Source organism: Phyllobates terribilis, unplaced genomic scaffold (genome assembly GCF_046119375.1).
Source record: "Phyllobates terribilis strain yellow unplaced genomic scaffold, ASM4611937v1 Scaffold_9__5_contigs__length_417890890, whole genome shotgun sequence".
NCBI classification, from domain to species: Eukaryota; Metazoa; Chordata; class Amphibia; order Anura; family Dendrobatidae; genus Phyllobates; species Phyllobates terribilis.
Genome location: NW_027362769.1, coordinates 190046198 through 190059220, shown reverse-complemented (window position 1 = coordinate 190059220; position 13023 = coordinate 190046198). Strand labels below are relative to the sequence as shown.

The window sequence follows — 13023 nt, the reverse complement described above, 5'->3', positions numbered from 1 at the left end:
AATAATGTATCCAGCACAGAGCGCCCCCAGTATAATAATGTATCCAGCACAGAGCCCCCCCAGTATAATAATGTATCCAGCACAGAGCGCCCCCAGTATAATAATGTATCCAGCACAGAGCGCCCCCAGTATAATAATGTATCCAGCACAGAGCGCCCCCAGTATAATAATGTATCCAGCACAGAGCGCCCCCAGTATAATAATGTATCCAGCACAGAGCCCCCCCTGTATAATAATGTATCCAGCACAGAGCCCCCCCAGTATAATAATGTATCCAGCACAGAGCCCCCCCAGTATAATAATGTATCCAGCACAGAGCGCCCTCAGTATAATAATGTATCCAGCACAGAGCCCCCCCAGTATAATAATGTATCCAGCACAGAGCCCCCCCAGTATAATAATGTATCCAGCACAGAGCCCCCCCAGTATAATAATGTATCCAGCACAGAGCCCCCCCAGTATAATAATGTATCCAGCACAGAGCGCCCCCAGTATAATAATGTATCCTGCACAGAGCGCCCCCCAGTATAATAATGTATCCAGCACAGAGCGCCCCCAGTATAATAATGTATCCAGCACAGAGCGCCCCCAGTATAATAATGTATCCAGCACAGAGCGCCCTCAGTATAATAATGTATCCAGCACAGAGCCCCCCCAGTATAATAATGTATCCAGCACAGAGCGCCCCCAGTATAATAATGTATCCAGCACAGAGCGCCCCCAGTATAATAATGTATCCAGCACAGAGCGCCCCCAGTATAATAATGTATCCAGCACAGAGCGCCCCCAGTATAATGTATCCAGCACAGAGCCCCCCCAGTATAATAATGTATCCAGCACAGAGCGCCCCCAGTATAATAATGTATCCAGCACAGAGCCCCCCCCAGTATAATAATGTATCCAGCACAGAGCCCCCCCAGTATAATAATGTATCCAGCACAGAGCCCCCCCAGTATAATAATGTATCCAGCACAGAGCCCACCCAGTATAATAATGTATCCAGCACAGAGCTCCCCCAGTATAATAATGTATCCTGCACAGAGCCCCCCCAGTATAATAATGCATCCTGCACAGAACGCCCCCCTGTATAATAATGTATCCAGCACAGAGCCCCCCCAGTATAATAATGTATCCAGCACAGAGCCCCCCCTGTATAATAATATATCCAGCACAGAGCCCCCCCAGTATAATAATGTATCCAGCACAGAGCCCCCCCAGTATAATAATGTATGCACCACAGAGCCCCCCCTGTATAATAATATATCCAGCACAGAGCGCCCCCCAGTATAATAATGTATTCAGCACAGAGCGCCCCCCAGTATAATAATGTATTCAGCACAGAGCGCCCCCTAGTATAATAATGTATCCTGCACAGAGCTCCCCCCAGTATAATAATGTATCCAGCACAGAGCTCCCCCCAGTATAATAATGTATTCAGCACAGAGCCCCCCCAGTATAATAATGTATCCTGCACAGAGCCCCCCCAGTATAATAATGTATCCAGCACAGAGCCCCCCAGTATAATAATGTATCCAGCACAGAGCGCCCCCAGTATAATAATGTATCCTGCACAGAGCGCCCCCCAGTATAATAATGTATCCAGCACAGAGCCCCCAGTATAATAATGTATCCTGCACAGAGCCCCCCCCCCAGTATAATAATGTATCCAGCACAGAGCGCCCCCCAGTATAATAATGTATCCAGCACAGAGCGCCCCCAGTATAATAATGTATCCTGCACAGAGCGCCCCCCAGTATAATAATGTATCCAGCACAGAGCCCCCAGTATAATAATGTATCCTGCACAGAGCCCCCCCCAGTATAATAATGTATCCAGCACAGAGCGCCCCCCAGTATAATAATGTATCCAGCACAGAGCGCCCCCAGTATAATAATGTATCCAACACAGAGCGCCCCCCAGTATAATAATGTATCCAACACAGAGCCCCCCCAGTATAATGCTGTATCCGGTGCCCCCGGTATAATGCTGTATCCGGTGCCCCCGGTATAATGCTGTATCCGGTGCCCCCGGTATAATGCTGTATCCGGTACCCCCGGTATAATGCTGTATCCGCTGCCCCACGTATAATGCTGTATCTGGTGCCCCCGGTTTGATGATGTATCCGTTGCCCCCGGTATGATGATGTATCCGTTGCCCCCGGTATGATGATGTATCCGGTGCCCCCGGTATGATGATGTATTCGTTGCCCCCGGTATAATGCTGTATCCGGTGCCCCCGGTATGATGATGTATCCGTTGCCCCCGGTATGATGATGTATCCGGTGCCCCCGGTATGATGATGTATCCGGTGCCCCCGGTATGATGATGTATTCGTTGCCCCCGGTATAATGCTGTATCCGGTGTCCCCGGTATGATGATGTATCCGTTGCCCCTGTTATGATGATGTATCCGCTGCCCCCGGTGTGATGCTGTATGCGGTGCCCCCGGTGTGATGCTGTATCCAGTGCCCCCGGTATGATGCTGTATCCAGTGCCCCCGGTATGATGATGTATCCGCTGCCTCCGGTATGATGATGTATCCGCTGCCCCCGGTATGATGATGCATCCGGTGCCCCCGGTATGATGCTGTATCCGCTGCCCCCGGTGTGATGCTGTATCCGCTGCCCCCGGTGTGATGCTGTATCCGCTGCCCCCGGTATGATGTATCCGCTGCCCCCGGTATGATGATGCATCCGGTGCCCCCGGTATAATGCTGTATCCGCTGCCCCCGGTGTGATGCTGTATCCGCTGCCCCCGGTATAATGCTGTATCCGCTGCCCCCGGTATGATGATGTATCCGCTGCCCCCGGTATGATGATGTATCCGCTGCCCCCGGTATGATGATGTATCCGCTGCCCCCGGTATGATGATGTATCCGCTGCCCCCGGTATAATGCTGTATCCGCTGCCCCCGGTGTGATGATGTATCCGCTGCCCCGGTGTAATGATGTATCCGGTGCCCCCGGTATGATGCTGTATCCGCTGCCCCCGGTATGATGATGTGTCAGCTGCCCCCGGTATGATGATGTGTCAGCTGCCCCCGGTATGATGATGTGTCAGCTGCCCCCGGTATGATGATGTATCCGCTGCCCCCGGTATGATGATGCATCCGGTGCCCCCGGTATAATGCTGTATCCGCTGCCCCCGGTGTGATGCTGTATCCGCTGCCCCCGGTGTGATGCTGTATCCGCTGCCCCCGGTGTGATGCTGTATCCGCTGCCCCCGGTATGATGTATCCGCTGCCCCCGGTATAATGCTGTATCCGCTGCCCCCGGTGTGATGCTGTATCCGCTGCCCCCGGTATAATGCTGTATCCGCTGCCCCCGGTATGATGATGTATCTGCTGCCCCCGGTATGATGATGTATCTGCTGCCCCCGGTATGATGATGTATCTGCTGCCCCCGGTATGATGATGTATCCGCTGCCCCCGGTATAATGCTGTATCCGCTGCCCCCGGTGTGATGCTGTATCCGCTGCCCCCGGTGTGATGCTGTATCCGCTGCCCCCGGTATGATGATGTATCCGCTGCCCCCGGTATGATGCTGTATCCGGTGCCCCCGGTATGATGATGTATCCGCTGCCCCCAGTATGATGCTCTATCCGCTGCCCCCGGTATGATGCTCTATCCGCTGCCCCCGGTATGATGCTCTATCCGCTGCCCCCGGTATGATGCTCTATCCGCTGCCCCCGGTATGATGATGTATCCGCTGCCCCCGGTATGATGCTCTATCCGCTGCCCCCGGCGCGGTGGTCTGTACCTCCCCCTCCGTCCTGTGTCTGTGTCACCTCTGATGTGTTACTCTCGGATCTTCCTTGCTGATCCTCTGCCCTGGTTTTCTCTTCCCGCAGCGTACCAGCTGATCACTGTGATCATAGCGGCCGCCGGTGGAGGACTTCTTCTCGTTCTGACCATTACGCTGGCAGTGACTTGTTGCAGGTCTGTGCTCCATCCTGAACTACAGTAAATTTGCAGAGCATTGCATCTGCAGATTATTGCACCCTGGTCATTTATCCCTTGCAGACAGTTCCCAGCTGTGTACACCGTATATACTAGAGACTCGGCACACACAGATACCGGCAGCCCCTCCACACATTGAATTCTATTTATATCATAATCTTCCAACTTTCATGGTGATCTCGGGGCCGAAATCAGCGAATGTATCATCCAGGGAGATACAGGCAATGATCACAGCGGATCCGAAACCCCCACAGATCACCATCAGAGACCCTCACAAACCTGTGCGGTGACTTCAGACTCCGGGAATGATAATTGTAAAGCTACATACAAAACACCAATCCCCAAGCCACGGACCCCCAGACTCCCCCAGAAATAAATGCCAGCGCCTCATATTGCCAATGTCTAGCTGTATATAGCTTTACCTGTGAATGTGCATATACGGGTATCTCTAGTATTTATACATTACCGTTCAAAAGTTTGGGGTCATTTAGAAATTTCATTATTTTTCAGAGAAAAGCACATTTTTTTTCAATGAAGCCGACATTAAATGAATCAGAAGTACCCTCTATACATTGTTAATGTGGTAAATGACTATTCTAGCTGCAAACGTCTTGTTTTATTGCAATATCTACATAGGTGTATAGAGGCCCATTTCCAACATCCACCACTCCAGTGTTTTAATGGTACATTGTGTTTGCTAACTGTGTAAGAAGCTAATGGATGTTTAGAAAACCCCAGAAAACCCTTGCACAAGTATGTTAGCCTGTCTGAGAACGGTTTGGCTAATTTGAGAAGCTATAACATTGACCTTCCTTTGAGCTAGTTGAGAATCTGGAGCATTACATTTGTTTGTTCTATGAAACTCTCAAAATGGCCAGAAAAAGAGAACTTTCATGTGAAACTCGACAGTCTATTCTTGTTCTTAGACATGAAGGCTATTCCATGTGAGAAATTGCCAAGAAACTGAAGATTTCCTCCAACGGTGTGTACTACTCCCTTCACAGGAGAGAACAAACAGGCTCTAACCAGAGAGGAAAGAGAAGTGGGCGCCGCGCTGCACAACTGAGCAACAAGACAAGGACATTAGAGTCTCTAGTCTGAGAAATCGACGCCTCACAGCTCCTCAACTGGCAGCTTCATTATATAGTACACGCAAAACTCCAGTGTCAACGTCTACAGTGAAGAGGCGACTCCGGGATGCTGGCCTTCAGGGCAAAGAAAAAGCCATATCTGAGACTGGCTAATAAAAGGAAAAGATTAATATGGGCAAAAGAACACAGACATTGGACAGAGGAAGATTGGAAAATAGTTTTATGGACAGACGAATCAAAGTTTGAGGTGTTTGGATCACACAGAAGAACATTTGTGAGATGCAGAACAACTGAAAAGATGCTGGAAGAGTGCCTGACGCCACCTGTCAAGCATGGTGGAGGTAATGTGATGGTCCGGGGTTGCTTTGGTGCCGGTAAAGTGTGAGATTTGTACAAGGTAAATGGGATTTTGAATAAGGAAGGCTATCACTCCATTTTGGAACGCCATGCCATACCCTGTGGACAGCGCTTGATTGGAGCCAATTTCATCCTACAACAGGACAATGACCCAAAGTACACCTCCAAATTATACATGAACTATAGGGAAGAAGCAGACAGCTGGTATTCTATCTGTAATGGAGGGGCCAGCGGAGTCACCAGATCTCAACCCCATTGAGCTGTTGTGGGAGCAGCTTGACCGCATGGTGCAAAAAGTGCCCATCAAGCTAATCCAACTTGTGGAGGGGCTTCAGGAAGCATGGGGGAAAATGTCTCAAGATGACCTCAGCAAATTAACAGCTAGAATGCCAAAGGTCTGCAATGCTGGAATTGCTGCAAAGGAGCATTCTGTGACCAAAGCAAAGTCTGAAGGAGAAAATTATTCTTTCAAGTAAAAATCATTATTTCTAACCTTCTCAATGTCTGGACGATATTTTCTATTCATTTTGCAACTCATTTGATAAATAAAAGTATCATGGAAAACACAAAATTGTCTGGGTGACCCCAAAGTTTTGAACGCTACTGTACATGTGCTGTGTCTCTGGTATACAGTATACATACAGTACACACCAAAAGTTTGGACGCACCTTCTCATTTAAAGATTTTTCTGTATTTTCATGACTATGAAAATTGTACATTCACACTGAAGGCATCAAAACTATGAATTACCACATGTGGAAACAACTGAAAATATGTCTTATATTCTAGGTTCTTCACAGTAGCCACCTTTTGCTTTGATGACGGCTTTGCACACTCTTGGCATTCTCTTGATGAGCTTCAAGAGGTAGTCACCGGAAATGGTTTTCACTTCACAGGTGTGCCCTGTCAGGTTTAATAAGTGGGATTTCTTGCCTTATAAATGGGGTTGGGACCATCAGTTGTGTTTTGCAGAAGTCTGGTGGATACACAGCTGATAGTCCTACTGAATAGACTGTTAGAATTTGTATTATGGCAAGAAAAAAGCAGCTAAGTAAAGAAAAGCGAGTGGCCATCATTACTGTAAGAAATGAAGGTCAGTCAGTGCGAAAAATTGGGCAAACTTTGAAAGTGTCCCCAAGTGCAGTTGCAAAAACCATCAAGCGCTACAAAGAAACTGGCTCACATGAGGACCGCCCCAGGAAAGGAAGACCAAGAGTCACCTCTGCTTCTGAGGATAAGTTCATCCGAGTCACCAGCCTCAGAAATCACAGGTTAACAGCAGCTCAGATTAGAGACCAGGTCAATGCCACACAGAGTTCTAGCAGCAGACACATCTCTACAACAACTGTTAAGAGGAGACTTTGTGCAGCAGGCCTTCATGGTAGAAGAGCTGCTAGGAAACCACTGCTAAGGACAGGCAACAAGCAGAAGAGACTTGTTTGGGCTAAAGAACACAAGGAATGGACATTAGACCAGTGGAAATCTGTGCTTTGGTCTGATGAGTCCAAATTTGAGATCTTTAGTTCCAACCACCGTGTCTTTGTGCGACGCAGAAAAGGTGAACGGATGGGCTCTACATGCCTGGTTCCCACCGTGAAGCATGGAGGAGGAGGTGTGATGGTGTGGGGTGCTTTGCTGGTGACACTGTTGGGGATTTATTCAAAATTGAAGGCATACTGAACCAGCATGGCTACCACAGCATCTTGCAGCGGCATGCTATTCCATCCGGTTTGCGTTTAGTTGGACCATCATTTATTTTTCAACAGGACAATGACCCCAAACACCTCCAGGCTGTGTAAGGGCTATTTGACCAAGAAGGAGAGTGATGGGGGGCTACGCCAGATGACCTGGCCTCCACAGTCACCAGACCTGAACCCAATCGAGATGGTTTGGGGTGAGCTGGACGCAGAGTGAAGGCAAAAGGGCCAACAAGTGCTAAGCATCTCTGGGAACTCCTTCAAGATTGTTGGAAGACCATTTCCGGTGACTACCTCTTGAAGCTCATCAAGAGAATGCCAAGAGTGTGCAAAGCAGTCATCAAAGCAAAAGGTGGCTACTGTGAAGAACCTAGAATATAAGACATATTGTCAGTTGTTTCACACTTTTTTGTTAAGTATATAATTCCACATGTGGTAATTCATAGTTTTGATGCCTTCAGTGTGAATGTACAATTTTCATAGTCATGAAAATACAGAAAAATCTTTAAATGAGAAGGTGTGTCCAAACTTTTGGTCTGTACTATGTATATATATATAATATATATATATATATATATATATATATATATACACACATATATACATATATACACATACATACTAGACCTTCATTTTACCCACAATGCTTTTGAATATCGGTTTGGTCGTTTAATTAAAGAAATCTGACGGCCCGACGTTTTGCATTTACTATTTATTGATCACAACATAGAGAGTAATCCATTGCTTACAATGCCATCACTTAGTATTTTGTAGCAGAACCTCTTGCGTTATTCCTGCTCCGCTCTGACAGGGCATTGAAGCCACAGGGTATTGAAGACATCTTGGGGGATCTTGCTCCATTGGCAAATCTGCAAACAATTCCTCTTTATTGCTATGGGTCCAGGCCTCAACTCATTGCCCTAACTCATCCCAGAGGTGCTCTATAGGGTGTATAGGTGATTGTCTCGGCCATTGCACCAGGAGAACATTTTTCTTTGCTAACCAGTTTTTGACTAAATTGGATGTGTGCTTAGGATCATTGCTGGAATGTCCATCCCTGGCCTACTGTGGTTTTACCATGTGGCAGCATTACATTCTTCACTATATCCTTGTACATGGTAGCATTCATATTTCCATTAACTCTATGCAGAGGGCCAATGGCAGATGCAGAAAAGCAGCCCCAAACCATGACATTGCCTCCACCATGCTTCACTGTAGGTGTTTGGTACCTTACATCATTACATTTTGCAGTTGGGCGGTATATATAGTGCTGCCATCACTATCAAACAGACTGAACTTGGATCCATCCGACCACAACACCTTAGAGCATTCTGTCTCTTTCCATTGTTCTTTGCTCCGGTTCTTGCGGAGATGAAAGGCTTCCGGTCTGTCCCTCGCGCGTTCACCCTCCTGCTCTCAGCCGTCGCACCCCAGTTTGGCGACTCACTTTCACCCCATATTCTTCCTTCATTTCGTGTGAAATCTGTCCAGCACTTTTATGGTCCTCAGATCCTGACTTTTTCTTAATAATGTGATGGGCTCTGGAGGACGTTCTCCGTGGTCGTCCACTTCTAGCTTTCTCAGCTCTTCCAGAACCTTCTTTTCCTTTCTTTAATACACTTGACTCTGAGGACAGGTGAGTCCATACCGAGCACTTTTTGGCTTTTCCTGACTTCAGTCTCAGAGTAATAAGCTTCCTGACATCTGCTGATACATTTGCCTTTGTCTTTGCCATGTTTTAACCTAAAAACACACACAAAACAAAAAAAAAAAGTTTTAGGCAAAATTCGGTAACCCATGACAAAGTATGCGAAACATCTGTCCCAGCAAATGTTGAAAACTAACACATATGGGGATAAAACAATGTCGCACACAATTTCCGTCTTTATAGCTGATAACCATTTGCTTCCAGTTTATTAAAATCACCAAGAAAATGGCGACAACCGGACAGGAGTCGTCACACTTTTAATAAAATGCAAAACTTTTGGTGATTTTGTGCTGTGTCTGGTAAACTGTGTATATATATATATGTATATATATGTATATATAAATGTGCTGTGTCTCCGGTGTCGTTGGGGTAGATATACATTATCGTGTACCCCGTATACTCACACAACAGTCGCACAGACCTGGGGGTCTCACTCGGAGGATGGGGGGGTTGATTCGTCTAGTAGTAGTTGTAGTAATTCTGTTTTCTCCTTAAATTTCCAGGAAGAGCAAACACGACATCAGTAAACTCATTTTCAAGAGCGGAGATTTCCAGATGTCTCCTTACGCTGAATATCCAAAAACGTCGCGCTCGTCAGAATGGGGGCGAGAGACGATAGAGATGCAAGAGAACGGCAGCACCAAGAACCTGCTGCAGATGACGGACATCTACTATTCTGTGAGTTCCTGTGGGTGGGGGGCCGCAGGGGTAACCGGAATATACACAAACGGTGCCGGAGTATCAGACAGCGGATTAGTGACAGAGCTGCCAGCGAGCGAGGTCTCCATCCTATACAGTGTCCTTATATTCAGCCCCATACATCATATAGGATCTGTAACAGGGCGGCCATACTGCACCTTCATGTGCCTATGACACGAAATCCAGTCTGTATACTGGAGTATATAATGCTGGATATTACTCCATATATCGCCCTCTGTCTTCTCCCAAATCCTCTGTTACCCTGAATACTTTGCTCCGTTTGGCCCAAAATACTGCATTACTGTACACCAGCCTCTGTGTTGCCCCTCTTTACTGTCCGCTATACCACCCTCTGTCCTGCCCCTCTTTACTGTCCGCTATACCACCCTCTGTGCTGCCTCTCTTTACTGTCCGCTATACCACCCTCTGTGCTGCCTCTCTTTACTGTCCGCTATACCACCCTCTGTCCTGCCCCTCTTTACTGTCCGCTATACCACCCTCTGTCCTGCCCCTCTTTACTGTCCGCTATACCACCCTCTGTGCTGCCTCTCTTTACTGTCCGCTATACCACCCTCTGTCCTGCCCCTCTTTACTGTCCGCTATACCACCCTCTGTGCTGCCCCTCTTTACTGTCCGCTATACCACCCTCTGTGCTGCCTCTCTTTACTGTCTGCTATACCGCCCTCTGTGTTGCCCCTCTTTACTGTCCTCTATACCACCCTCTGTCCTGCCCCTCTTTACTGTCTGCTATACCGCCCTCTGTGTTGCCCCTCTTTACTGTCTGCTATACCGCCCTCTGTGTTGCCCCTCTTTACTGTCTGCTATACCGCCCTCTGTGTTGCCCCTCTTTACTGACCGCTATACCGCCCTCTGTGTTGCCCCTCTTTACTGTCCGCTATACCACCCTCTGTGTTGCCCCTCTTTACTGTTTGCTATACCGCCCTCTGTGCTTCCCCTCTTTACTGTCCGCTATACCACCCTCTGTGCTTCCCCTCTTTACTGTCCGCTATACCACCCTCTGTGCTTCCCCTCTTTACTGTCCGCTATACCGCCCTCTGTGTTGCCCCTCTTTACTGTCCGCTATACCGCCCTCTGTGCTGCCCCTCTGTGCTGCCCCTCTTTACTGTCCGCTATACCGCCCTCTGTGCTGCCCCTCTGTCCTTCCCCTCTTTACTGTCTGCTATACCGCCCTCTGTGCTTCCCCTCTTTACTGTCCGCTATACCGCCCTCTGTGCTTCCCCTCTTTATTGTCCGCTATACCGCCCTCTGTGTTGCCCCTCTTTACTGTCCGCTATACCGCCCTCTGTGCTGCCCCTCTGTGCTTCCCCTCTTTACTGTCTGCTATACCGCCCTCTGTGCTTCCCCTCCTTACTGTCCGCTATACCGCCCTCTGTGCTGCCCCTCCTTACTGTCCGCTATACCACCCTCTGTGCTGCCCCTCTTTACTGTCTGCTATACCGCCCTCTGTGCTGCCCCTCTTTACTGTCCGCTATACCACCCTCTGTGCTTCCCCTCTTTACTGTCTGCTATACCGCCCTCTGTGCTGCCCCTCTTTACTGTCCGCTATACCGTCCTCTGTGCTGCCCCTCTTTACTGTCTGCTATACCGCCCTCTGTGCTTCCCCTCTTTATTGTCCGCTATACCGCCCTCTGTGTTGCCCCTCTTTACTGTCCGCTATACCGCCCTCTGTGCTGCCCCTCTGTGCTTCCCCTCTTTATTGTCCGCTATACCGCCCTCTGTGTTGCCCCTCTTTACTGTCCGCTATACCGCCCTCTGTGCTTGCCCTCCTTACTGTCCGCTATACCGCCCTCTGTGCTGCCCCTCCTTACTGTCCGCTATACCACCCTCTGTGCTGCCCCTCTTTAATGTCTGCTATACCGCCCTCTGTGTTGCCCCTCTTTACTGTCCGCTATACCACCCTCTGTGCTTCCCCTCTTTACTGTCCGCTATACCGCCCTCTGTGCTGCCCCTCCTTACTGTCCGCTATACCACCCTCTGTGCTTCCCCTCCTTACTGTCCGCTATACCGCCCTCTGTGCTGCCCCTCCTTACTGTCCGCTATACCACCCTCTGTGCTGCCCCTCTTTACTGTCTACTATACCGCCCTCTGTGCTGCCCCTCTTTACTGTCCGCTATACCGCCCTCTGTGCTGCCCCTCTTTACTGTCCGCTATACCACCCTCTGTGCTTCCCCTCTTTACTGTCTGCTATACCGCCCTCTGTGCTGCCCCTCTTTACTGTCCGCTATACCGTCCTCTGTGTTGCCCCTCTTTACTGTCCGCTATACCACCCTCTGTGCTGCCCCTCTTTACTGTCTGCTATTCCACCCTCTGTGCTTCCCCTCTTTACTGTCCGCTATACCACCCTCTGTGCTGCCCCTCTTTACTGTCTGCTATACCGCCCTCTTTGTTGCCCCTCTTTACTGTCCGCTATACCGCCCTCTGTGCTTCCCCTCTTTACTGTCTGCTATACCGCCCTCTTTGTTGCCCCTCTTTACTGTCCGCTATACCGCCCTCTGTGCTTCCCCTCTTTACTGTCCGCTATAACGTCCTCTGTGCTGCCCCTCTTTACTGTCTGCTATACCACCCTCTGTGCTTCCCCTCTTTACTGTCTGCTATACCGCCCTCTGTGTTGCCCCTCTTTACTGTCCGCTATACCACCCTCTGTGCTTCCCCTCTTTACTGTCCGCTATACCACCCTCTGTGCTGCCCCTCTTTACTGTCTGCTATACCGCCCTCTGTGCTGCCCCTCTTTACTGTCCGCTATACCGCCCTCTGTGTTGCCCCTCTTTACTGTCCGCTATACCACCCTCTGTGTTGCCCCTCTTTACTGTCCGCTATACCGCCCTCTGTGCTGCCCCTCCTTACTGTCCGCTATACCACCCTCTGTGCTTCCCCTCCTTACTGTCCGCTATACCACCCTCTGTGCTGCCCCTCTTTACTGTCTGCTATACCGCCCTCTGTGCTGCCCCTCTTTACTGTCCACTATACCACCCTCTGTGTTGCCCCTCTTTACTGTCTGCTATACCGCCCTCTGTGCTGCCCCTCTTTACTGTCCGCTATACCGCCCTCTGTGTTGCCCCTCTTTACTGTCCGCTATACCACCCTCTGTGTTGCCCCTCTTTACTGTCCGCTATACCGCCCTCTGTGCTTCCCCTCCTTACTGTCCGCTATACCACCCTCTGTGCTGCCCCTCTTTACTGTCTGCTATACCGCCCTCTGTGCTGCCCCTCTTTACTGTCCGCTATACCGCCCTCTGTGTTGCCCCTCTTTACTGTCCGCTATACCACCCTCTGTGTTGCCCCTCTTTACTGTCCGCTATACCGCCCTCTGTGCTGCCCCTCCTTACTGTCCGCTATACCACCCTCTGTGCTTCCCCTCCTTACTGTCCGCTATACCACCCTCTGTGCTGCCCCTCTTTACTGTCCGCTATACCGCCCTCTGTGCTGCCCCTCCTTACTGTCCGCTATACCACCCTCTGTGCTTCCCCTCCTTACTGTCCGCTATACCACCCTCTGT

The 13023-nt window shown here is 49.5% G+C and overlaps 1 protein-coding gene across 2 annotated transcripts in view; it reads left to right on the top strand.

The window, feature by feature from the left end:
- Positions 1–13023, top strand: part of HEG1 (heart development protein with EGF like domains 1) — a 174970-nt gene that overhangs the window by 123382 nt on the left and 38565 nt on the right. For both annotated transcript variants that reach the window (XR_012250709.1, XM_073647533.1), the window contains exons 11-12: positions 3847–3934; positions 9312–9486. Coding sequence is in view for 1 of the 2 variants with exons in the window: in XM_073647533.1 (XP_073503634.1) it covers positions 3847–3934; positions 9312–9486 (263 nt within the window). In the remaining variant the exon portion in view is untranslated. The remainder of the gene's footprint in view (positions 1–3846; positions 3935–9311; positions 9487–13023) is intronic.